A 27,682-nucleotide genomic window follows, 5' to 3' on the forward strand; every position below is an offset into this window, starting at 1 on the left:
AAAACTCATTGCAGAGACAGTTGGGTGCTCCAAATTGTGGCTCTCGGCTACAAATTGGAGTTTGTTTCCCACCCGCCAGAAAAATTCTTTACAATAGGGCTTCCGTTGTCTCCAGAGTCGCGGGAGGCTCTGACAGACTCTATTCAAAAACTTCTGGTACAGGGGGTAGTGGTTCCGGTTCCCAAGGGGCAGGAAGGGACGGGTTACTACTCCAGTGTGTTTCTAGTCCCGAAGCCAGACGGTTCGGTTCGTCCGATCCTGAACCTAAAACATTTAAACAACTACATCCAGTACCACCAGTTCAAGATGGAGTCCATTCGTTCTGTAATAGCAAATATGGAGAAGGGGGAATATCTTCTTTCTCTAGACATCAAAGATGCCTATTTACACGTTCCCATTTGGGAACCACATCAGAGGTTTCTTCGTTTTGCTATTCGAAAGCTACATTTCCAGTTCAGGGCCCTTCCGTTCGGGCTGTCGTCCGCACCAAGGGTATTCACCAAAGTTATGGCCTGCATGACATCAGTCCTTCGGACTCAGGGAGTGACGATAATTCCATATTTGGACGATCTCCTTTTGAAAGCTCCTTCTCCGGAGAAGCTGGAGAGGGATGCTTTGTTGACATGCCAATTCCTAGTTCAGAATGGATGGATTCTAAATTTCAAAAAGTCTCAACTATTACCGAAACAGAGACTTTTGTTCCTGGGCCTCATTTTCGACACCAGTTTGGAGAGGGTGTTTCTGCCAAGGGAGAAGGCGTTAACTCTTCAGAGGAGGGTCAGACAGGTCTTGCTCCCTCGCAGGGTATCTGTGCATCTGTGCACCAGACTACTGGGTCTGATGGTAGCGTCTTTCGAGGCTCTCCCCTATGGCAGATTCCACTCAAGAGCTTTTCAGCAGAGCATGTTGTCCCAATGGTCCGGGTCCCATCTACATCTGCACAGGACCATTGTTCTGAGCCAAGAGGCACGAAGATCTCTCCGCTGGTGGCTCAGCATGGACAATTTGTTAGAAGGACGCAGTTTCAAAACTCACTCGTGGACTGTGGTCACGACAGATGCCAGCCTGCGGGGCTGGGGGGCGGTGACGCAGGGTCACACTTTCCAGGGTCGTTGGTCCGCCCAGGAGTCGAGTCTTTCAATCAATGTGCTGGAGTTGAGAGCGATCAGGTGGGCCTTGTTTCAGGCTCACGACCTGCTTGTAGGAAAGGCGGTGAGGATTCAGTCCGACAATGCGACGGCTGTCGCATACATAAACCGTCAGGGCGGAACCAAGAGTCGAGCAGCGATGAAGGAGGTTCGCCCCATTCTGGAATGGGCAGAGCTCTATGCTCTCGATTTTTCAGCAATTTTCATTCCGGGGGTGGAAAATTGGGAAGCGGATTTCCTCAGCCGCCAGGTATTCCATCCCGGGGAGTGGGCCCTCAACAAGGAGGTCTTCAGCATGATAACCAGGAGGTGGGGATCTCCTCAGATAGACCTCATGGCCTCCAAATTGAATCACCAACTTCCAGTGTACTGTGCCAGGTCTCTCGACCCTGCTGCAGTAGCGGTGGATGCTTTGGCAGTGCCATGGGACTACGACCTCATCTATTTGTTTCCCCCGTTTCCCTTGATTCCAAGGGTACTCAAACGAGTGAAGCAGGAAGCGGCCACGGTCATCCTAGTGGCCCCGGATTGGCCGAGGAGATCGTGGTATTCCGTTCTTCAGAGCTTACTGATAGACAGGCCTTGGCGACTGCCTCTGAGGTCCGATCTGTTACATCAGGGTCCGTTCGTTTACCCAGACTTAGCTCGGCTTCGTTTGACGGCTTGGCTGTTGAGGCCGAGTTGCTCAAGAGAAGAGGTATGCCGCAGTCGGTAATCCCTACAATGATCAGAGCAAGGAAGGAGGTTACTTCCTCTCATTATTATCGGATTTGGAGGTCATATGTGAAGTGGTGCGAATCTAGAGGTGCACCAAAGGCCGTGTTTAATTTGGCAAGATTTTTGGAATTCCTGCAATCAGGTTTGTCGGCTGGTTTGCGTTTGTCTTCTTTAAAGGTTCAGGTCGCGGCTCTCTCGGTTTTCTTTCACCGCCGTTTGGCCCTGATTCCGGAGGTTCAAACTTTTTTGAAGGGGGTGTTGCGTATCCAACCACCGTTTTCAGCCCCTACTGAGCCTTGGGATCTGTCTATTGTTTTGTCTTTTCTTAAATCTGACGTGTTTGAGCCGTTACAGTCTACAGATTTGAAGTTTCTGACCTGGAAGACAGTCATGCTGTTGGCTTTGGCGTCGGCTCGTCGCGTTTCAGAGTTGGGAGCTTTGTCATGTAAGCCTCCTTTTCTGATTTTTCACAATGACAGAGCAGAGTTGCGTACTTCTAAAGGTTTTCTGCCTAAGGTGGTATCGTCTTTCCACGTGAATGAACCCATAGTGGTTCCAGTTCTTTCAGGGGAGGATCGGCTACTGGATGTAGTTCGGTCCCTGAGAATTTATGTTTCTCGTACAAGGCTGGTGCGAAAATCAGATTGTCTTTTCGTTTTGTACGATGCGGTCAAAAGGGGGTGGCCCGCATCAAAACAGACTTTGGCCAGGTGGATTTGTCTCACAATCCGTGAGGCATATCGTCATTGTAATCAGACACTGCCGGGTACTGTATCGGCTCATTCTACGAGGTCAGTGAGTACCTCTTGGGCGGTGGCCAGAGGGGTTCCTTTGACGCAGATTTGTAGAGCAGCCACCTGGGCCGGTGTGAATACTTTTGCACGTTTTTACAGATTTGACACGTTTGCCAGTACGGCAATGTCGTTTGGGAAAGCGGTTTTGCAGGAGTCCCAGCGCTCTCCCGCCCGGGAGTAGTGCTTGGGTATTGTCCCATACGTCTTGACTGCAGTGGCCCCTGCTGCATGAAGGTGAAATAAGGAATTTGGTACTCACCGGTAATTCCCTTTCACCGAATCAGCAGGGGCCACTGCACGCCCTCCCGAGGCTAGTCCTCCTGCCATCCTGTTTTGGCGTTTTTTCTGTTATTTTGTTTGGTTGAATGAGTTATAAGTGTTGGTTAAGTGGTGTCTAACTTAACCTTGGGCTTTTTCGGTTTTTCTTTGTCCTTACCGGAGGCTCCGGTCGCTCATCTCCTCTCGGACACAGTTTTTCTAAGACTGGAGTCCTGGGGGGGATAGAGTAGGGAGGAGCCTGTATCGTGAAAGTTTTACTTAAAGTGCTACTCCTCCGAACACCTACACTATCCCATACGTCTTGACTGCAGTGGCCCCTGCTGATTCGGTGAAAGGGAATTACCGGTGAGTACCAAATTCCTTATTTCTGTTGCATTTCATATTTCAGATATACTTCTGGAGTGTGTTTTTTTATTTGGGATTATTTCCTCTCAGGTTTTGATCCACCTGGTTGTATAGACCTATATTTGCTGTATGTAGAAATGGATGGGGACACTTTCAAGAGATGCATTATGATTTTTAGAGGCTTGTGTAATATTTTATTTGTACTTGTTTCCTAGCACGGCGCCCGTTGCAGGTGATCGCATACCTTAACTTAAGGTATGCGATGAACGCGACCGACGCGATTTCAGGGCTATTAGCCTTTTCCCCGACAATTAAAAAATCGCGTCCATCACATGCCTTAAGTTAAGGCATGCGATGGACGCGATTTTACATAGGGAACAATGTTAAATGGGCCAATGGACCCGATTTTTCATTGTATACCCACCCTTATGGGTATTTTACATGTGAAATGCCCCCTCCCCATTGTTAACGACTCCCCACGATGAACGCCAATTCGAAGCGTGGCGAACGCAGCGGTACACATCCTCCGACATTTTCATACCCCCCACTATCCACGTCGGCATGGAGTTGATTTTATATAATGTGGCGAGCGGACGCGTAATACCTATGAAGTAATGCGCGTCCCCTCGCGGTGCTCGCCACGCTTCGGGCTCGGTGGCTCGCTGCGCTCGCCACACTGTATAAAATCAACTCCACGCCGACGTGGATAGTGGGGGTATGAAAAGGTCGGAGGACACGTACCGCTGCGCTCGCCACGCTTCGTGTTGGCGTTCATCGTGGGGTGGCGTTAACAATGGGGGGGGGGGGGCATTTGACCCATCAGGGTGGGTATACAATGAAAATTGGGGTCTGGGGGCATTTAACATTGGGCCCAAAGTAAAATCGGGTCTCAGGGACCATTTTACATTGGTTCTGAAGTAAAAATCGCAATGCGATTTGGTTGCATGCGATGGACGAAATTTTTTTGGACCCGATGGATACAATCAAAATCGCAGGCGCCATGCTAGGAAACAAGTACCGTTTTATTTATCAGTATTGATAGCCTTCAGAGATTTCTTCCTTTTTATTGATATTTCTCCTTATTTATACATGAACACATTTTGTAAGACCATTGGGGCAGATGTATTAAGCTTTGCGAAGAGATAAACTTGAGATAAAGTGGAGATAAATTGGAAAGAGATAACGCACCTGCCAATCAACTTCCAACTGTCATGTTTCAAACACAGCTGATTGGCTGGTGCGTTATCTCCTTTCAATTTATCTCCACTTTATCTCAAGTTTATCTCTTCACCAGGCTTAATACATCTGCCCCATTATTCTTTATAAAAACACCTGTAAATCTTAAAGTTCTACACTGCAGAGCTAGGGGTTTCTATGCATGACTGGCAATTTGTTTAAATTACATAACTGGTGCTGCACCTCCTACAAAACCTTATTCATTATTTATATTTTCTTGTCCATACACTCCATGGACTTCTAATGAATTTGACTTAACTTACTGCATCGTTTTATTTTTTGAGTGCTGTAAAGTTTTGCCAAAAAAACTTAGCTGCACAGCAAGTTTTGTTCTAGTGGGGTTGGAATGTGAGAACTGACTACTAGGAATAACAACATGCAACAGAGTTGATACATATCTGCTGAAACAAATAGGTTACAAATTGTTCAAATATGTGAGGGTTTTTTTTTTCTTTTCACCAGAATAAAGGCTAGTGCATTCCGCATTAACTTATTTATAGCAGGTACTTTGCACGTTCAGAATTAATTTATTACAACTGGCCTCCTACAGTTCAATATACAACCGGTCCATTGGAACTCGAAATTGCTCCTTAAGATCCATGCACACTAGAAGATTATCTTTCCAATATGGCTGGTTGGAATGAAAATTTGGAAATTTTTTAGAGCAAATGACAATTTACCATTTGCTCCTTAACATAGAAAACAGACACACATTGGTCCTACAGACAAATTGGTCAATATAAGGCCCAGAGATTGTTTTGACCAATTTTCAGTTGAAAATCGCCTAGTGTGTATGGCCCAGAGATTGACTACTAGCGATGATCATCGCTCGGAAAGTGGGTCATCTGCTGGTTTTACCACAGGGCTCGACAAAACCCGGTCGCCAGGTCGCCATGGCGACCAGAATTTGCATCCTGGCGACCAGTTTTGCAGTACTTTCAGGGCAGAGGGACTTGAATTAATGACAGTAGCGGGCCCCATGGAGGATTATATACTGTTAGCTATAACATCCAGCGCAGCAGCAGCCGGCAGAGCGGTGCACAACTCACCCCGCTGCTGCTGTATCAGAGCAGGTCTGCAGCGCGGCTATTTAAAACTTGAGCATGGAGCTACAGTGGTAGTTTCTGATTGGCTCGGGAGCCGTCTTGACTTTTCAAATATTCGTGCTGCGGACCGGCTGTGTGCTCTGATACAGCAGCAGCCGGGTGAGTTGTGCGCGGCTCTGCTGGCTAGTGGCTACTGCGGCGCTGGATGTTATAGCTAACAGTATAACCACGGGGCCGCTGCTTACATGTCCGATGACAGGGGCACCAGAGGCTGCTGCAAATTCTCCTGGAGTGCTGATATGATAACCCCCACCACGGGGACCCGATGCTTACGTGTCTGATAGCAAAGACACCAGAGGCTGCTGCCAGCGCTCATGACAGAATAAACTCTGCCAGGACTCTTCTCCTCCTGTCACACAGACCAGTGCCTGACCCCTGTCTCCCCCCTCCCCCCTCCTGTTATACCAGCCGGTCTGACCGCAGTGTCTGACCCCCGCCTTCCCCTCCCGTTCAGCGCAGCGGCAGCGCGGTGCTCGACCCCCGCCTCCCCCTGCTGTCACACCAGCGGCAGCATGGCCAGGTAGTCTCCCTCTTCAGTTACAACAGATCCCCGACTCCTCCTGTTCAGCGCAGTGGCAGCGCGGTGCCCGACCCCCACCTCCCCCTCCTTTCACACCAGCGGTAGCGTGGCCGGGCACAGTGTCGCCCTCCTGTCACACCAGCCGCCCGCAGCACCTGACCCCCGCCTCCCCCTCCTGTCAGAGGAGCGGCAGCGTGGACGGTCAAAGCCTCCCCCTCCTATAAAACCAGCCGCCCGCAGTTCCTGACCCGCTCCTCCCTCTCTTGTGCAGCGACAGCGCGGTGCCTGACCCCTGCCTCCCCCCTCCTGTCAGACCAGTGACTACGTATTTCAAGTTCTCATGCAGGGGCTCCACCAACTACCAAAAGTCCCCCATCGGCATGCAGGTCTTTCCTTGCTTCTTGCCGAAGCAACCCCTTGATGCAACCACTGGCATCAAGGATCAAACCCCATAGCAATGAGCATGTAGGGTAAGTTCCACTTATGTGGGATAATATGTAATAACCAACCATGACTGCGTGTGGTATTATATGTAATTGTCAGTCCAGTGTTTGGTAGAACGTGTAAAGGCATTATTGCACATGCAAATTGTGTGTGCACCTTCACCGCTCACTGTCCCTCTTATTAGTTTATCTGGCTCCTAAATTTTCCTTATGGCTCCTGGATTTTAAATAAATTTGTCGAGCCCTGTTTTACCAGCAGATTTGGCGATGATGAATGATTTTTTATCCATCATCGCTGTGTGTATACGCCTGCCTGGCTGTAAGATTAGCCACTTTCAGCCTGGCGGACTGCCCGCTGCATCCCCCCACCCCCACCCACTTGCCTGTCATACTCACCCAGCTGGTCTGGGCTGTGCCGCCCCGCTCATTTATTTATTTACAGTTTCTTATATAGCGCAGCAGATTCCGTTGCGCTTTACAATAGTAGACAGTGATAAAACAAACTGGGTAACAGACAGAATTGGAGGTAGGAGAGCCCTGCTGCAAGCTTACAATCTGGGGACATAGGAGGGAAACACAAGGACCAGGCACCAGTAATGATTGTGGTATGATTCACCGACAGTCATTATCCCGACGTCGGGATCCCAACTGCCTGGTCTCAGACAGCGTGGCCAGCGCAACAAAGCCCCTTGCGGGCTCGCTGCGCTCGCCACGCTGGCGAGCTACGTTCGCCACCTATTCTATTCTCCCTCTATGGGGGTCGTGGACCCCCACGAGGGAAAATAGCTGACGCCCGTCGGGAACCCGGCCGTCAGTGTTTTAACAGTCGGGATCCCGACTGTCGGGACCCCGTCCGGCAGCCACCAGTAATAGCATAGCTTGTAGGTCCAGAAAGGAAGCTATATAATACGTAAGTGCCTCCGAGGGTTATGCATATGGAACTTAAATATGATAGGCTTGCCTGAAGAGGTGAGTTTTCAGGGAATGCTTGACCGTTTTGGAGGCTATTGAAGAGTCTTATTGTGCGTGGAAGGGCATTCCATAGGATGGGAGCAGCCTGATGAAAGTCCTGTAATAGTGAATGGGAGCTGGTGATCCATGCAGAAGAGACGGAGATCTTGTGCAGAACGGAGTGGTCGAGATGGGAGATATTTTGAGATAAGTAGAGATATAAGCTGGTGCAGTATGGTTAATAGCTTTATATGCTAGCAGAAGGGTTTCATATTGAATACGGTAAAACACAGGTAACCAATGGAGGGACTGGCAGAGAGGTTCCGCACATGAGTAGCATCTTGCTAGGACGATCAGCCTAGCGGCAGCATTTTGAATGGATTGCAGTGGCGAGAGTCTGTTCTTGGGAAGACCAGTTAGGAGACTATTGCAATAATCAATGCGGGATATAATGAGTGCGTGGATAAGAGATTTAGTAGTGTCTTGAGTGAGAGAGGGTCGTATTTTGGATATGTTTTTTAGATGCATGTAACATGATTTGGTGACATATTGAATGTGGAAAACGAAGGACAGTTCAGAGCAATGAGCTTGTGCGGTAGGGTATAGTGTTCCTTCTAGGAACTAGATATGCCCACTGCCACCAGTGTATATATGGAACCCTTGGAATTCAAACCCAGCCCATTTATAATGAAAGATTTTCAGCAACGTCATTGTTGAAGATATTGCCATCTAGCTCGTTCAGAAGCCCATTTCTGAATGAGGTTGATGCCAATATCTAGTGTGTTTGGGAGTAGCAAACAGCCGATTGTAACTTTGTTCCCAGCAACTTCCAGATGTTCATTCCTACAAGCCAGATTGGAAAGATAATCTGTGTGTGTGTGTGTGGGCCTTTGTTACTTGCACTAATGATATTGGCTGCCTGCCTCTGCCATGCTCTTAGGATGGATTTTCAACACTGGCGTATGGAGAGCTGTTAAGGAGCAGTATTGCACGTCTTCAGCCAAAGTTTCTAAGATGGGCTTGAATTCCAGTCTGTAGATTTTGTAGGCTAATGCTATATTCATATATATTCAGCAGGTTTCTCAGTGTAGGAGCTAGAGACCAAACCCCATGACGCCCAGGGCAGGTTAGGCAGTAAGGAGGAAGGGCCATCTTTAAACAGAGATGGCTAGCTCTTGCAGTGTCTAGTGCTGTAGTGCATTGCTACGTTTATAGTGTGTACACACAGTGCGATATGGCTTCCGATGTTGCCGATAAAGTGAACATCGGAAGCCATATCGCATGCTGATTGTGTTTTTTTTTTTCTTTAGGGCTTGCGAGCCCGATGCACGCTCCCGTGTGAGCGCAAATCGGCAGCCAAATAGAGAGGGCAGCCAAGACTATATAGTGCAGATCTGCATGCCGTGCGATGCGAGTCCCGATGCGATCGTATCGGGACTCGCATAGCACAATGAGCCTTTAACGATGCGTTCTGCAAGAATGCATGGTGCAGTATGTGAGCGGTATTCTGCTGCTAAATGGCTGGGATTTAAATTTACAAAGGAAAGGGGTGTTTTTTTTTATGTTCAAGTTCTCCTTTATTTTGATTTTGACCATATTACCTTTCTCCTAGATGTCATTTAGTCCTTGTCTAGTTTGATCTTTATAATTGAGAAGCACTTGGTTGAGATGTGAGGACTAGCTGTATATAGGTTTATAAGGAAGTAAACCGCTCAAGATTTTTATGGGGGGTGTAAGATGAAATGACACAATTAAGCTTCTTGCTTGCAAAGCAATTCTCCAAAGTTTCTGAACGTGTCTGCAATCATTGTGCAGCTTAGAGTAGCTAATGGTAGAATATAAACTGTCCCGAATACCCCTTTCTTGCGGATTTATCTGCATAAAGACAGTTTGATTTCCCACTTTAATAACCTTTTTATAGAGTTAATTTTGACAGACAATGTTTATAAAAGCATGCATTGCTTTCTGTAATGGGATATATCAAGATGGAATTGGTGCCAACCAGGGCACACTTTGTGAAGAACTAGGAGGTTGACCAGTTTATTTTTGATACTTACAAAAAAAAAAGTACACCTAATCCAGGACTCGACAAAATCCGGTCGCCACGGTGACCAGATTATGCTTCCTGGCAACCAGATTTGCCAGGAAGCAGATCGCGCCAGGCAGAGTCATTGGTGGCTTGTGTTAATGCTGGGCAGAGCAGTAGACAAACCACCCACCTCCATCTTGATCAAATTTGGTGCTGCGTGGCTATTTCTAAACTCGAGGCTGCTCATGAGCCCATTGGAGCAGTTCGGCAGCCAATTGGGTGCAGTGGTAGCTCCTGATTGGCTGTTGGATCGCCAGCTTCCTCCCCTGTCCTCTCTGAAGCCTCTTTATCGGCTGGGGGGGATAATAATACATTAGGGGGAAAAGGGTGTCCACTTCTCGTTATGCAGGAGAAGCGGAACCCGATAATTACAAAAGATTAAGTGCATATTAATACATCTACCCCAGTATGTATAAGAACCCAGTGCATCATCGGGGGTTATTCTAGAAGATCATAAATTAACATATCAGTGTGGATGTTAAAAGAACATATGACCTCAATACTTTTTATAAACACTCAATGCATTAGTCGTCAAGAATAACCAGAAGTTACAAGTGAGAGGAAGAAATATTAGGATATATAAACACAGGAAAAGAATTAATAAATAATTCACATTTCTTCCAAAAGGGGAGTATCATTCAGTAGTGTTCACATACCAGGGATGGATGCATGATTGATTGATTAATTAATTAATTAAAAAAAGGGCTACTTCTTAAATGGTAATTTAGACACTTAAGGACTTGTTGGAAAATATTTATATATAATCAACCATCAGTCCTCAAGTGCCTTTATTTTATTTTATTTTTTTGTGTGTTTTTTTTTTTTTTTTTTGTCCGCTTCCCTGGTTAGGGAGTTGACTTTGGGACCCAGAGTGCAGTTATACTTAAATGTGAGCAAGTGATTGAAATAAAAATAACCTTTACTGTGGAAATAAATAAGCACATAAAATATCAGCAATAAAATTACCCACCTTTGATAAAGCTACAATTTGTAGCGAAACGCGTCAGGTGCCTCTTGTCCTTCACCTTCAGGATATCCCAGCGTTTATTATACCCATTTGTGCCTATTGTGGAGTTTGATTTTGCTCCTTACGTCTGGATCCAACTTGGGACCCATACTCTGGACTCCTCCGGCGGCTTATTTCCACCTTGGCCACCTGTGTGAGAGGACGTCAAGCTCCAGTTTATTGGGACATTCCGCCTGCCTTTCCTCCAGTGGCTGCTAAAGGATCCCCACAAAACTAGTGAGGACTGAGGCCAATGGGGACTGAAATACACCTGCTAACCGTGATATCACCCACATTTGGTAAAGTGCACTTACCTTGTGACATTGTTTCCACTCGGGCACACTGGGGAATTCTTACTACTAATCCTTGGAGCGTGAAAGCTTTAATATCTTATTAATTTTTATTGCTGATATTTTATCATTATTCCTATTTTATGTGTGTATTTTTTTTTTTTTAATTGTTGCCACAGTAAAGGTTATTTTTTTTTTTCAACCACTTGCTTATTTCTAAAGATCATTTAATAAAGCACTGCTTTACACTCTGTTTGCGTGATTCCATGTTTTTGTCATTTTAGTGGGGATTGACTACTCCCCCCTCTTTTAGCAGCTGCTTTTTTTTTGATAATCAGCCCCTGTCTAGGTGCCCGAATATATTTTGTATTGAATACTCTTTGCTCTATTTTTTTTTTATACTTAAACGTGCTTAACTCCAGCATCTGTGTCCGGCACTACTCAGCTGTCAATATCTCACCCAGAGCTAAAGATGTAGTTTCCCGCGATTAATGCCTTGGGATTAGCCACAATGCTGCTAGCACAACCACAACTCACAACTAATATTAAGCCTCTAGTTAAGTCACATTTGCTCTAGTTGCAGTTTTTTTTTTATGTTCATTTTTTATTAAGGCAAACAGCACATGTAAGGGCTATTTCACACAGTACGGTTCCTGCCGCACGGTGAAATCCCGTACGGCCAGGGAGCCGTGCCGCACTCAGCAGTTGTGAATGGACACTATTGTGTCCATTCACACGGGACGGCCACGGCCCGGCCGCACGGCTGCAGCCGGATCCCCCCACTGGAAGGGACGGCTGCCGGGCTGTGGCCATCCCTGCCATTATAAAATTCTGAGTGCGGCGCGGCTCCCTGGCCGTACGGGATTTCACCGTGCGGCAGGAACCGTACTGTGTGAAACAGCCCTAACAGTGTACTTTCCGTAATTCGTCAGATGGTCTTACAGAAATTGAACAATTCGAATAGTACATAACATATATTGCACATAGTATAAAACCTGTCAGAACTGACTAGGACATAGACATACAGGAACAAAAGGAGGGGGGACACGTGGGACTAACTAGAACACCTCTAATACAAACGGACATAAGCATTACTGAAATAGCTCCTTATGATGAATAGGGTTATAACAATATACTAGAAAATAATATAATACAATAAAGTGCCAGGAGAATATCATTGATCAACAAGTGAACCAGGTGAATTAAGTAATGTGACGTTAGCAACATCTTGAGGGAGCTAGTTGTAGTTTTTAAGGCCTATACACACAGGCTGACTTTGAGCTGAAAGTCGCTCAAAACGGCAGGTTTGAGCGGCTTTCGGCTCAAAGCCGACCAGTGTGTATGGCTGTGCGCTCCCACATCATCGCTGGGAAAGCCGCTCATCTGCTGAGCGGCTTCCCCTCCAGTAATGAACGCGATCATCGCTGTCCATACACACTGGGCATAGTCGCCCAGTGTGTATGGACCTTACAGCATGGCCAAATATATAATTCTGGGCACACGGATTCCCGAAAGCAAGTTTTACACCCCCCCCCCCTCCCCTTTCATTGACTGAAAATTCTCATTTTAGTTTTATCTAGTTATAGTTCTTTAGTTGCTTATATGCACTACAACAGTGATATCGTTGTCTTCCATATCGTTAACCTACCCACCTTTTTAGAATGTAAACGGGCAACTGGGGTTATGGCATGAAAGTGGAGTACTGGTTTAAGCACGACACAGTGGTCATGGCTGTTTCAGGCATGTGAGGCGCGCTGGTAGACCTCAGCAGATCATAGGGATAAGCTTGATGCAGTTATTGTTGGTGACTGACACTTATGACGCCTGTACAGCTACGGATATTGCGTGATAACAAAATTCTTTAGTGTCTAAAAATTGCTGGTTTCTGTTTCTTTGCCTGGTGTCTGAGGAGCATCCGGGATAATAGGATATCCCCCTAAATTCTATGTTTACAACTAATAGAATGAATTCTCTGCTATACGCATGTTTGTGAACGGTAATATTATACATATTGGTTGGGACCTTCTCCAAGCTGAATATATTTGAGGTAAAGTTTATGTAGGATTTCTTTCTATACATAGCAGACTTCCTGTCCATCTCTCGCATTAAGCGACATGGCAGCCAGCCTGAAATAACTGTTTAGTTAGAGATGTTTGCACTTGCTAGATGGCAGATGGTCTGAAATATCCCAAATCGAGGAGCAGGCAAACGGATGAATACACCGCTCCCTTTTTGTGACTATGGGCCTTATTTTGGTTCATTCTTTCTGACAAAATCCTTCTTAGATGGACAAAACCATGTGCACTGCAGGGGGGGCAGATGTAACATGTGCAGAGAGAATTAGATTTGGGTGAGTAATTTTGTTTCTGTGCAGAGAAAATACTGACTGCTTTATTTTTACACTGCAATATAGATCTCACTTTGAAGTAAAACCCCACCCAAATCTAATTCTCTCTGCACAAGTAACACCTGCCCCACCTGCAGTGCACATGGTTTTGCCCATCTAAGAAGGATTTTGTCAGAAAGAATGAACCAAAATAAGGCCCTATGGTATTGTACGTTAACGGGTTTTGCCCAGTGTATACATCCTTCTGCTAGATACAATAAAGAGACTTAAGCTGGATACACCAGGCGACAATTCGAGCAATCTGCCCAATAATAACACGTCTCTTACAGTGTGTGTGTTCCTGTTGCTCGCTAGCAACATCCCCTGTGGTCTGTACATGCAGCTGAATCGGGGAATGCCAGTTTGGTCCCCATTGTAGCTGCCAGGACCCATCGCGTTGGGTACACATTGTGTAGAGTGTACCCAGGGTTGTTTTGGCAAAGCGTATCATCTGCTCCAGCCATGCTATATATACATTTACACAATCTGGTATTTTAGGAGAGTCCACCTGTGGCTTCTGCATGGCTTTTACAAGTGCAATTTGATAAGTTGAACTCTGTTCACGTCACATTGAAAATATAGTGGATATTGCGATCAATCGTCCTGGTGCAGGTGTGTATTCTAGGTATTGTCTGCTTACTTGCATATTATCCTGATTTCTATTATCAGTGCCCTGTGCATGCAGCTGCACCGCTCTCTCCAGCTGAGCTTTCATTTGTTTATGAATGACTTGATGGGCTTTTTACGGCAGTACTTTTTTATAGAGGGATGGAATCGTGGAGAATGGTTGAAAATAAATGTGCAAAACTGTCTTGCCTCTTATAAACTGCGGAGTTCCTGCAAATGTTTCCATATACAACTTTGTGCACGATGGCGCCATCGTGCGCTCTGGCTTAGTACAGCACACTTGTATTGATGCAGTGGCAAATTTGATTAATTCTAAATATAGGGTCATCGTGCTCTTCTGATTGGTTGTGCCTCTTTTTTGGTTATATGTATAATGCACTATAGTTCCTCTTCCCTGCCTGGGGTGTCGCTGTCTGCTGTGGTGTTTCCGGTACTGGTCTGGTTTGCATATCAGTGCTGATATACAGACCACACTGTGCTAGAAGCACTGCAGCAGACAGCGACACCTCAGGCAGGGAAGAGGAACTGCATGGGTTTACAAATATGGCGTGTGCTAGAATGAACACTAACTATGTTGCGCCAGAATTTGTTACTTGCCAATTGTGATAATGCTGCAATGAAGCTAGTTCCAGGCTTGTTTTTTTGTCTATTGGCCTGACAAATATTAAGAAGGGAATAGATTACATATTAAGGATATAAAGAAGACCCGTCCTCCATGTAAGTCTTGCTTTATTTGGTTAATGTGATACCCCGAAAGTGTTTAGTATTTAAGACTGTCCGCAGCCACTTTCTGTCACAGCGATGTTGAATGTAATGTAGACTCCTAGGCCACTGACAAAGTTCTACGTCCACAGCATCTGCACCAGTCACGGCACTACAAGAATGTGCATCTGCTTTATTCACATCCTCTAGTGAAGCTGTACATTGGCATATAATGAAGTCACACCTGTTCTCCCAAAGGCACCCACACCGCGGGTACCCCACATGAAATCCTTCATGTGACTGGTTGCTTATTTGCCTCTTCCTTTTCTTCCTATTCTTGTATCCTCTTCTGTTCCTATTAAGCCATGATAGCACTGCAACCTCTGACTCCATTCCATGACCCTTGATATGTGACTCTGTGCCACTTGCAGGCCCCAGTTTGTGGTGTTGGTATAAAACAGGGATGGGGAACCTTCGGCCCTCCAGCTGTTGTGGAACTACACATCCCAGCATACCTTGTTACAGTTTTGCTATGTGGCCATGCTACAACTTTTGCAGGGCATGCAGGGATGTGTAGTTCAACAACAGCTGGAGGGCCGAAGGTTCCCCATCCCTGGTATAAAAGGAAGCAAGCCTCTTTGTAGGTAAAAATGGTCCCTATTACCTATAAATGTATGCTGCTGGCCAGAGCTCCAGAAGTACAGCGATCACACCCTATCCCTTTGCTTTATTTCTTGCAAAATATGTATGTCATGTGCTCCACATCTGTGCTTGTAAAGAGTCATCTTATCTGTCTCATATGCTCCACGTCTGTATCTACTGTAAACCTAGGCAGTCGCCCCCCCCCCACACACACACACGTTTTTACCTGTACATTCACTACATAGCTGATAAATTCCAGCATTCTTTACTTACCCATAATGTAGGGAAAGTTTTCCTGAGCACAAATACCCAAGTGTACAATCACAATACACAGACTAACAAGTCTCAATCCTCAGCTGACACATGCCAAAACACTTCATTATAAGCACACAGGATAAAAACTTACACATTACATAACTTCACAAGCCGGTGTTTGTGTTACCGCTGATAGTTACGGCTAAAAGCACCAACCTCTCTAAGGATAGTACCCGGAGACCAAGCTGAGGGCATTGTTCATGTTTGTAAAGCAAGTACTAGAATACCTCTTTTCCCACAAAAGTCCTGGGTCTGACCCAGGTTATTGAATACTGTTCCAAGCTGGGTCAGACTTGGGACTTCCCCGTTTTCCACTGTGACCCCAAAGTGGTACATTCCTGGGTCGGTGCCGTATTACATTGCGCATGGGTGCAGTGGCTTTTGGTGCCCCATTAGGCCATGTACCAGTGTTATGCTGCTTTCAGACCGCATAACTGGCTTTGACCCTGTATTTGAAAACGTTTCCAAAAACGGGTCTGCCAGATAAAACCCCTTTCACACCGCAGCTCTTAAACGGTATATTACCGTTTAAGTGCCGATTTTTTGACACTGGCAGACCCGTTTTTGGAAACTTTCCAAATACAGGGTCAAAGCCAGTGCAGCCTTCAGCCCTCCCCTCCCCTGGTTTTCCTATGGGGCAGCCATTTTCTGAAAGACACTTTTTTTCATAAGTGCTTCCGACCATACAGAACTGCAGTGCCGGGATCCACAACGGAGGTACCGGCTGCACGGGGGTAAGTCGACACGGGGGGGGGGGGGGTGTGTCAACACGCGCGCGGGGGGGGGCCCGGGGCGGCTCCAGTGCTGTGAATATTTAATGAGCGCTCATTAAATATTCACTGTGCTGAATTTAGGACCCAGCTCATTGGCTGGGTCCTAAATACTGTTTCAGAACCCAATTTTGAGCCTAAAATACCGGTTCTGAAACGGGTAGGACCCTGCATTTTAACCGGTTAGAAAAAACGGTATTTTCTAACCGGTTAAGTGGTCCTGCACCTTTCAGACCGCACAGATTACCGTTTTAAAACGGTAAAAAAACGGCAATATACCGTTTACAAAGTGCGGTCTGAAAGGGGCATTAATTTCATCAGGGATCTTGAATATTTTCGTCTAATTTTAGTCATAGCTTTGCAGTTTATACTGTAATGGATTTTGCTGAAGATTATTTCGCTATCATTTTCTTCACAGCAAGTCACTTTATCCATAATGCTCGTGACTAGAAGAATTTTGGATAACGGATTATTCTGTATTTTGGAATATTTTAATATTTCAATGATGTATCTTGCATTTATGTTGCATAAACACATCAAACACATGACATACACACAAACATATTTTATTTGTGCATGAAACAAGGTTTTAAAACATGAAACAAAGTTTGTGTACTGAATTTCAATGCCAAGCACTCATGTCCTTGCACATATTTAGTGCCAGCTACATGTTATTTCCCCAGTAGTGCCATACTAGTCTACTGCAAAAATAACATGAAGCTGTAAGGGTGCATATTATAATATGTAGCTAAAGTTAACTAATTAGCTATCTAAATAAACTGACAGTGATTCTTATGACAGAGTTGTTGCGCAGCCGCAGTGTAAGTCAGTCAGTCTAGGGCCAGAAGTGATTGATAAAACTGTATAAAATACAGTATTTAAATCCAAAAAAAATCAATTATTTAAAAAACGTGGTGTCCTGAAGAAAATGATGGTACTTGTGTATTATCACGGTGCCCACCTTTTTCCATCGTAGGGCATTGTACAACCAAAAAATCGCATCGCATGCAATGCGACGCGATTGGACCAGATTTTTAATCGCACAGACACCCAGATGCCTGATTCCTATGTTAAATGCCCCCCAGACCCGATTTTAAATTGTATACCAACCCTGATGGGTAATGACTATGTTAAATGCCCCCCCCCATTGTTAACGCCACCCCACTATCAACGTCAGCCTGAAGCGTGGCGAGCCTGCGAGGGGCGGCGGTACGCGTCCTCCGACCTTTTCATACCCCCACTATCCACATCAGCGTGGAGTTGATTTTATATAGTGTGGCGAGCGCAGCGAGTCCGAAGCTTGGCGATGACTTCACATATATTCCGCGGGGCTTGACAAGCTTCGTGCTCGCTGCGCTTGCCACACTATATAAAATCAACTCCACGCCGACGTGGATAGTGGGGGTATGAAAAGGTCGGAGGACGCGTACCGCTGCGCTCGCCACGCTTCGGGTTGGCGTTAACGATGGGGGGGGGGGGGGGGGCATTTAACATAGTCATTACTCATCAGGGTGGGTATACAATTAAAAATCGGGTCTGGGAGGGCATTTAACATGGGAATAAGCCCAAATCGGGCATGATCGTGTTGCATCGCATGCCATTATAATGGCATGCGATGCGATATAAAAATTGTATGCTCACGCCCGGGGAAAGGCTCAAATCGGGTCTCATTGCATACCTTAATTAAGGGCATGCGATGCGATGGGCGCCGTGATAATACACAAGTACCAAAATGATAAAGCATTTTCGTCGCCCATTTTATTTATTTTTTTTAAATTGAAGTTTTTACATATTCAGAAATAATAACAATGCCCCCTGCATACATGGGCGATTAGAGCATCAATGTAAAACTGCCAAAACTTGTCTAGTCAATTTTAGTCATCATGGAGGAAAATTTGGTCAACATTTTCGTTATTAAAAAAATATTATTTTCGTTATCTTTACATTTTAGCCACAGAAAAACCTTTTGTCGAATAGTTTTAGTCTAAATTTTCGCTCATGAAATGAACATTGCCATGTTCCCTAATGGAAGTTGCCCATGTCACGCTGAGATCTAGCCCAGCATTCTAGAAGCTGCTGGATTTCTCCTAGCCGCTGCCACACATTTACCCTGCTGGTGCTGTGGTCTGCATAGCAGCACAGTGAGCAGCGCTGACAGTGTGTCATGTCCACCAACCTACCGACAGCCTGCTGGCCACTGCTGTCCGGGAGGTACGGGCTGTAAACATTCTGTAGATGCGACACTTCTACAGTGAGCAAAAACTCTGCTTTTTCATGCAGAGGAAAAGGTGTATAGCTCTTGTCTGGAACAAACAATGGGGACAATCCAATTCCGTGCAAGAAGTATAGCATTGGGAAGGAGATCTCGGTGCCATGCAACTGAACAAGCTATTTTGTCCGACTGGACTGTTTCCTCAAGCACCCATCCAACCATTTTTCGCGTATCAATGGCTTCTGATGACATTTGCTCTTTTGGATGTGCAGTATCTTTAAAATGCTGACAGCTAGTGCTTGGCTCTGTCATGTCCGAGCCCTCCCTCCCCACTGCTCCATGCCTCTTTAAATAGTTTTGAAATCTAGGTGAGTGAGTGTCAGAACTGAACGCTGAAATAGGCTTTATTTATTTATTTTTCCCCATCGTAATGTCAAAGTGCCTTTTTATGGGTTTACTTTTCATGTGTCATTGATTACTATGTAACTGATATCATTCTACACTTTGGCAGCCCGGTTTCTAAAAGCAAATGTTGTGTGTTCCTACGTCCTCTATAACCGGATACCTAGCAGCAGTGTGTACTATTCCTGAGAATAGCCCCCCCCCCCCCTCCCCCCCCCCCCATTTTCCCAATGACCACAGTCTTTATAGGTTGGCTATAGAATATGCGACATCTAATGTTCTGTGCACTTAACCTGAGGCATCTTGTTCCGTAATCTGCTTTGTCGGGCATCATTTACCTGCAGGCTTCATCTTGGTTAAACCCTGCTCAGAATATAGCCTGTGACCCTGTGCTGTAAACCAGAACTGACTGTCTGAATGCTGTTAATGTTCTTGTTTGGTGTGACACAGGCGTATAGTCAATGGATGCCGGATCCATTCCTAAATTCTTATGACTGAATGGATCCGTCATCCATTATTCAATGCAGCAGCCAAATCCGGATGTCCAATTTGGCAGCTGATTGATGCTTGGTCGGATCGGGTGAGCGAGGTGGGTGGGTATGGGAGGCGACTGACAGGAGGACGGCACCATGTAAACTGCTGCTGCTCACCCGGCGCGGTCCTCCCTGCCTCACTCTGACATCTTTTCATGTCAGTTTGAGATTGCCATAAACATGGCCAAAACCTTCCCGTTCTGGCTGTGTTGCAGTCAAAAGCAGGTGGATTAGTGGCTATTCCATCAATTCACCGAAAAGGTCTGAACATTCCGACCTGCTGCTGCTAAAAAATCCCAGGTAGCATTGAATAGATTGGAACCCCTTCCGACCTATTCGTGTCAAACTGCCGTCTTTTCGGCAAGACGGCAGTTTCAACCTCAATTGAATGTACCCCATAGACTGAATGTATAATAGTGGTAGAGACTGATTGTAATAGCGGTAAACATCCGGTTTGTAACCATTGTAAACCTGTCCCTTATGTCAGATGTTATCTACTGAAAGCATAACTAAGCTATAAACCAGAGCCAGTTCTGCTTTATTAGTCCATTAGTATATCATTCCTAGCTTGGGGAGAGTCTGCCATTAACAATGCTTACAGACCTCCCAAATGGAGCATTACATTTCATGTCGGTTTTATTATCTTGCCATACTATTAACTATAATGTGAAGCTTCTCTATTGCATTAGGAGGAGGGGGAGGGGCGTGGTGTAACTCCTCTTGTCTGAGTGCTTATTTGCCCAAAACTTCCAATTTCCCTGTGATTGATGTTCATGTTGGATGAGGCTAGAGCCGGAGTAGAATCCATCCTGCATTATAAGGTTACTGAAGTTCTGTGCTCTGCTGTCATTTCCATACCTTTAATCTGTACTATTTCTCTATGCTGTGTACAGCTGAAAGGGAGTGCTCCTGGTTTCAGTGGTAGAAGCAGTTACCATGTGCAGGGCCAGTCCCAATAAAGCTTTGGATTTCCAGGATGCAGGATATAAACTCCAATTGGCTCAAATTGCGGTATTGAATGTGTGCATAAAACGTCATCTGGCCTCTCTACAACACCTTGCTAAACTCATACCCCCTTTCAAACCAGAAAATGCAGGGACCCACTCGGGAATATGGCCCAGGGATCATGCCGGGCCATTCCCGGGTTGGCCCCTTTCACACCAGGAAAGTCCCTGCATTTTCTGGTGTGTGAAGGAGGAGGTGGGCAGGCGGCTTGATGGCAGCGAGTACTCACCCCGGTTGCTGGTCCACACAGGCGGCAGGCGCAGATGACAGGTCAGGCGGCGGGTGCAGATGCCTTAGTTCTCCGGCGCCCTCACTGCCGCCGGCGAGCTGCATCATCTTCATCCACCGCCTTTCCTGTCCCTGATCCCTGGCCTGACAGCACACCAAGGACCGGCATCCCAGGTAAGTACCCCTTTCACACCGGCCAGGTCCCTGGTTTGAACCCGGGAACAACCCTGCTTCATAACCAACCAGGGAAATTAGGCTGGTGTGAAAGTGGTATAATTCATCATATTTCACCTGACAGTCCTGCTTCCTAAAACACCCCCAGCTTTATTTATTAAGTTTCTTATATAGCGCACACATATTCCTCAGCGCTTTTACAGAGAATATTTGAACAATCACATCAGTCCCTGCCCCAGTGAAGCTTACAATCTATATTCCCTACCACATGTACATGCACACAGACATTCTAAGGTTAATTATGTTGGGATCCAATTAACCTACCAGTATATATTTGGATTGTAGGAGGAAAGCGGAGTACCCGGCGAAAACCCACGCAAGCACAGGGAGAATATACAAACTCCGCACAGTTGGGGCCATGGTGGGAATGGAACCCATGACCTCAGTGCTATGAGGCAGTAATGCTAACCATTACACCATCCATACTGCCCCAAGCTTTTCTCCACTAGATTATGTGTGAGGGTGTTTTGATGTTATTTATTTTTAGGAAGTTTTTTTTTGTGCCTTCATATGTATGTTCAGGCTTTTCATAGTTACTATAACTGTAAAGAAAAATGTGCTTTGTACGGAGATAATGACAGTGGCCTTTCCCTTTGAAACAGATCCTGCTTTAGTTATTTACATTCATTTACAGTTTCTTATGTAGCGCAGCAGATTCCGTTGCACTTTACAAATGTTGACAACACTGAAAGAACAAACTAGGTAAAACAGACAGACATAGAAGTTGGAGGTCCCTGCTGCAAGCTTACAATCTATAGGGAAAGAGGATGGAACCACAAGGACAGGCACCAGTAATAGCATAGCAGTCCCACCAAGTTACAAGTCCAGTGGGGAAGCTGTATAATACATAAGTGCCTCTGAGGGTTAACTTCCAAAAATAAAAACATCAGCTAAGTCATTCTAAATCCTATGTTTACTTATTTAAAATTAAATGGATTTCTACATGTAACTTTTTTCTTTTATCCTTATTTTAGGTTAGACCGCCTCTTTATTTTACTGGACACGGGGACCACTCCAGTAACTAGGAAGGCAGCCGCTCAGCAACTTGGGGAAGTGGTCAAACTGCACCCGCATGAGCTTAACAATTTACTAGCCAAAGTGAGCCCATTTTTACCTTTTTTAATGATAAAATGGTTAGACATAAAGTGCATTTTCCTAACCTCTTTGTTTCTGTGCCATAAGGTCTTGATCTACCTGCGCAGTCCAAACTGGGATGCCCGGATTGCAGCCGGGCAAGCTGTGGAAGCCATTGTAAAAAATGTTCCAAGGTGGAACCCAGTGACCAGGCTCAAGAAAGGTAGTAATTCCTGTGTAACCGCTTTCCAAATTGTGTTCAAGACACAAACTTATTAATGTATCCTCCTACATTTTTTGCCACCTATAGCAGTGATACACTTGTTGGGACTCCCATGCTTCTTTTTTTTTTTCTAATCTTTCTTATCCTGCTGTTCCCTTCTAAATTTTTCTTCAGTTTTGTGACTTTATTTGCAAATATACAGTATATAGTAGGGGTAATTTTTCAGGATGGAACGGTGGGCTGCGTAGACTGATGTGATGCTGGGTCTGTTTTATGTACATACACGGGTGTTCTAGGTCACATGGGGAAGAATACTAGAGTGGGTTAGAGGTCTGTGCTGTGCATTCCATTAAACACCAAATGACAGCCATTAAGCTAATAGATGGAACACACAAATATTGCACTAGAATGGAATTTAATAAAAAAAACTAGTAAGCCAGCTCGAAGCAAATGCTTCGAAAGCTAGTCTGCTACCTTGTGATTGCCTCTGTGTTTGCATGTGTGGGAGATGTGGTTTCACTCGCTTCCAACAGATGGCAGTGTTTCGGAGACACACAATTAGACACTAGACATGTTCTTAGCTTGTTTTGATTTTAAACCCTTGTATAAAATGCACTTTGTTTCTATTTGACCAATTTTAGAGGCTGGCTCGGAATGTTCTAATGAAGACTCCACGGTATCAGACCGGCTGAGTTTTGACAGATTCGACATCTCAAGACTACTTAAACATGGTGCCTCTCTGTTGGGTTCTGCTGGCGTGGAATTTGAAGTGCAAGATGACAAATCAGGTATGCAAATCCTAAAACGATACTGTGTTTTTTAGTCCTCTTTATTTATTTTTTTCTTTATTGAAATATATAGTTGATGTTTCCTTTGTTTACACAACTGTCTTGGGAGAAGCACAAAAAATGAGTTAGGGTCCCTTCTCTGGGCCTGATACAGAGGGGGTCATTAGTGCAAGTGCAGGTCGTGTGTCGTCGTCCCCCCCCCTCCCCCCCAACATGACTAGTAATCTCAGAAATGTAGAGACTACCACCGGAGCTATCGCGAATCATTCACAATTACATCAGCAGCCATAATGGTAGCCCTATAATTAGTTATGCACGTGTCCTTTTATGCATGCCCCCAAAAAATGGCCCTGACCGCTAAAGGAAACAATGCTAAACCCAAACGGTCACTTTCTATTAATCCTCATTGCTTGTGGGTTTGCAGCTTTACACTAAAGCAACACATGCGCAGTCTGCCGATAATCGTTAAGTTCAGGGGAACATCAGCTTTCCATACTTCTCTAAGGGGACTGAAATCTCCTCATACATCACGCTTCATTGCGTGGTTACCATCAGCAAAATCTGCACATTGTGTTCTTTTTTTTATGTAGGCTTAAGGGACCCATATATCAAATTCCTGATCCTGCATGATAGGAAAATGCAGCTTGCTAAAAATCCACAGCTCTTACTAATATTATTATTTCCAAAACAAACATTTCCGTAGTTATGTTTATTTTATCTATTTATATCTGTGATCAGCACAACACAGAGTTGTAGCAATTGATTGTTGTATGGGATTCATTCAGTTATGTACGATGGGACTAAACCTAGTTCATGTGGGGAGAACAGGTTGGCTTGAATGTACACCTGCAACTAGTCGGCAAGCATCTGCCAACACACATCTACACCTTTTTACAGCGGATCTGTCAGCTGAGGTCTCTTTGGTGCGAAGATGTTTTGACATTCATCTGTAGGAGAAATGCATCTTCTAATAAGACATGGAGCTGGTCAGCAGTTCCTTCCCTTGTTAACCGCTTGTCTGCACACTTGGCAAGAGAAAGGTGTCTAGTTTCCACAGTGTACATAAGCAGAATCCTGCTGATTCTTCATAGAAACGCCTGGCTTTCCTGTCTTCCCCTCCACCCGTTACATTTTGCCATTGATATCCTGTGCTTAGGAAATGTGCTCATTGGGCAAATGACCAATGATTGCAGTGTCTGGACATAGTATACAGGGTAATCCGGATATGCATTTTGGTGATACATCTGCTCGCTTGTATCCTGTAAAGTTTATAAACTCTGTGGTTTTGGCTTCATGTTTTCATTCATGCTGTCTTGTGTAAAGTGCTATAAATTTTGGTTATCAGCAGACTTTTTTTTTTTTTAATTTTTTTTTTATTTATTTTTTTAAATCGAAAGCTTTATCTTGACAAAATAAGTTTTTGTATGTTCAGGGTCACAGAGAGAGCGATGAGTGGGTGCTAATGGCCGGGGCCTGTTGGATGGGCCCAGGACAGCTGTTGAGCCCAATTTGCAGCATGCGGCACCGCTCTCTGGTAACGTGCACATTATAATTTTGAGGTGGTGTCTACGTACCTTCAGTGTTCTGGACCAGTGGCTTTCTCAGCGTGCGTGTTAAGGAATTTAGACTGAGCTGGATTGATGTGGATGACATATAGTCTATGTACAGCGCAGTAGTAATTGGTAACTTAGAGAATATGAACAGTTACCGTAGGTTTGCTTATATACTGTACCGGACTCGCCAGTGTAAGATACGTAAAATGTAATGAAGGTGGTATGTGGTGCCAAGTTTAGAGCTTCATCTCGCATTTGTTGTTCTTAGCGGAAGTGGACCCCAAGGAAAGGATCGCGCGACAAAGGAAACTGTTACAGAGAAAACTAGGCCTTGACATGGGAGCTGCGATAGGCATGAACACCGAAGAACTATTTAATGATGAGGATCTGGACTACATGCCAACAAACACACTTGTAAACAAACCTGTAGGTAAAAGTTTATTCTCTGTTTGTCTTAGCTGTATGCACAGTCTAAAGAGGATTATAATTATGTAGAACACTGTCCCATAGTCTTATACCCATTACTGTACGTGCATTTAGCCTGCCTGTATGTCTGAGGATTGTCCTGAGGGAATGCAGTCTCTCATTTATATAACTGCAGTCATTTTTTCTAAGGTACTTTTTGTTCCTTGAGATTTCTTAAATTTCTTAAATCCATATTAGCGGACACTGCTGTATCTTAGTGTATAGATTTCCAGGTCCAAGCTGCCTTACAGGGTTCTCCATACTTAATGCATCCTGTAGCACCCAAACCTGTTACATACAGCTTTGGAGAAGTCCGCCTTTTCAATCTGTGGTACATTTTTACTTTAATGCTGTGTACACACGGTGAGATTCCCTTGTTTGAGTGCTATGTAATCTTTGCTATCTCTGTACTATTTACATACAATTCATGTTATCTACATTGGATTTACACTATATAGTCATTGCTGCCCTTTCTATCTGGGTTTCGATTTGTGCTGCCATGGGGATCGCAAGGTAAAAAACCTGTGCGATCTGCATGCGATTTTGACTATGTAGTCGAAATCTCATGCTGATTGTACCCGTGTGTACACACTATAAGTTTTATTTTCTTCTGACCCTTCTTGAAACAGGTGGTTGCAACTACCATTTTGTTACAGACTGTTTTCCTGTCTTTGGCTTATGGTTCAGTTATCAGGTTTGGTCCCCTGTCCATTAATACCCCTTTCAGACAGAAAAAAAGACCCAGGAATTTCCCTGCTCTTGCCGTGTCGACCCGGGTTTTTCTTCTGTCTGAAAGGGTCAACATGGGTCTAAAGTTCCGGGACTTCGACCCAGGTATTTACCTGGGTTTTTCCCGGGTCTGTATTTCAAAAACCCGGGTCGCCGGCTGTCTGAAAGGAAACGACCCGGGTTTTTGGGATTATTACACATTGTTAGGCACTGATTGGCTCTCCTGGTGGGGTGCTGGCTGATTGGTTGTGAGGATAGGCTTCTCTGATTGGCTGGGAGGGCATGGCAATGGAGCTGGCCTCTGAGGTCATTAGGGAGCTGAAAAAAGGATAGCATGGCCCACTGGTAGAAGCAAGAGGTGAGAGCTGCTGGCAGTGAGAGGGCAGGGGGATATCGGCAAACAGATGACTGGGACAGTCAAAGATGCCACAGTGTACTCAAACATTGCAAATATACTGACAGCCATGTGAGGTAACATGTACCTTCCAGTATATAAAAACAATAAAACTTGTTTACAACATATCCTTGTGTCATGCCATAATTAATGCAATGCAGTGAGCAGTCACCACCCACTTTTGATGACCTCATCTCTGTGTGCCTTTAAAACTGTCCTATTCTTATGACACGCAGAGTTCTGCAGGAAAAATCTGGCTTCTGTGTGAAAGGGGTCGACACGGGAAATACCTGGGTTTTTGCTCCTGTGTGTACCCGGGTTTTTGTTTCCGGGATATACCTGGGTTTTTGGGATTTTTCTGTCTGAATTTAACAAAGTTCGATAGATAGAAAAAAAAATTGTACCATTACTGAGCTTACCCTTCACTAGTGACAGCTTTGCAATGACTCCAAAGAACAACAGTGATATTGGATATGGATGTAACAAGAGTTCATTGTACTTGCCTACCCATTTCTTATCTTTCTGTTAGTATGTTTTTGTAGTAGGTTTTGGTGCTACAATACTTTTGTGCTTTGTCGCGGTAAAGAAACTGAAGAGCAAGCAGAGGAGATGCATGAAGGACTGAACATTTTAAAATAAATAATAGGTTCTTTGTTCCAGCACCAACCATACAGGGATACATTAGTATCTCATATTTGGATCAAGAGAATTCTATTTTATAGAGTAAAATAACCTCCCTTTAAAAAAAAAAAAAAAAAAAAAAAAACTAAAGATTTATCTGTCTGGTGGGAACAAAAATCTGGCAATGCACTGGAGCAAATGAGTCAACCATTTCTATCGTCCGCGAGTCTCCGAAACACTGCCATCTGCTGACAGAGTACACTACATCTTTCTCACACATGCACCAACACAGAAGGTAGCAGATTAGCTTTCGAAGCTTTTGCCTCGAGCAGACTTACTAGTTATTGAGATTTTTCATTTTTTATTAAATGGCTTTAATCAATTTGTCTGACTATTTTATTTTTCAGTGTTTGGGAGCAAATGATTAATTGCCATATGCTTCCAAACATTACCAGATTTTTGTTTCCACCACACAGATTGGACCGCTAAATCTTTGTGTGTATCCAGCCTTAACGTGACTTCCTATTTACTCAATGTCAATTAGCTTTACATATGCTACCTTTTTAAACATATGATGTTTGACACTCTAGCTTGAAGGCAATCATTTGACATAAGTGTGTGTTCCTCGTCCGTGTATGTGTGTTAGCTAATGTAAACTCTTGATCACAAAATTTATTTGGGTTGCTATTTCCAGACTATCCAAGCTGCAGAGTTTATTGACTCAGAGTTTCTTCCGGGCATGAGTAACAGGCAGAAAAATAAAGCCAAGCGAATGGCAAAACTGATCGCAAAGCAGAGATCCCGTGATGTAACAGAGACAAATGAAAAGAGGTAATTAGTTAATTATTTAAAAAA

At 44.7% G+C, this 27,682-nt stretch overlaps 1 protein-coding gene across 2 annotated transcripts in view; it reads left to right on the plus strand.

Moving 5' to 3' along the window:
- BTAF1 (B-TFIID TATA-box binding protein associated factor 1) overlaps positions 1-27,682 on the plus strand; it is a 90,311-nt gene that overhangs the window by 4,147 nt on the left and 58,482 nt on the right. For both annotated transcript variants that reach the window (XM_083149330.1, XM_083149331.1), the window contains exons 2-6: positions 21,955-22,078; positions 22,163-22,277; positions 22,919-23,065; positions 24,887-25,044; positions 27,522-27,658. In XM_083149330.1, coding sequence (XP_083005456.1) covers positions 21,955-22,078; positions 22,163-22,277; positions 22,919-23,065; positions 24,887-25,044; positions 27,522-27,658 — 681 coding nt within the window. The remainder of the gene's footprint in view (positions 1-21,954; positions 22,079-22,162; positions 22,278-22,918; positions 23,066-24,886; positions 25,045-27,521; positions 27,659-27,682) is intronic.

This window comes from Crinia signifera, chromosome 6 (assembly GCF_055691185.1).
Source record: "Crinia signifera chromosome 6, ASM5569118v1, whole genome shotgun sequence".
Lineage (NCBI taxonomy): Eukaryota > Metazoa > Chordata > Amphibia > Anura > Myobatrachidae > Crinia > Crinia signifera.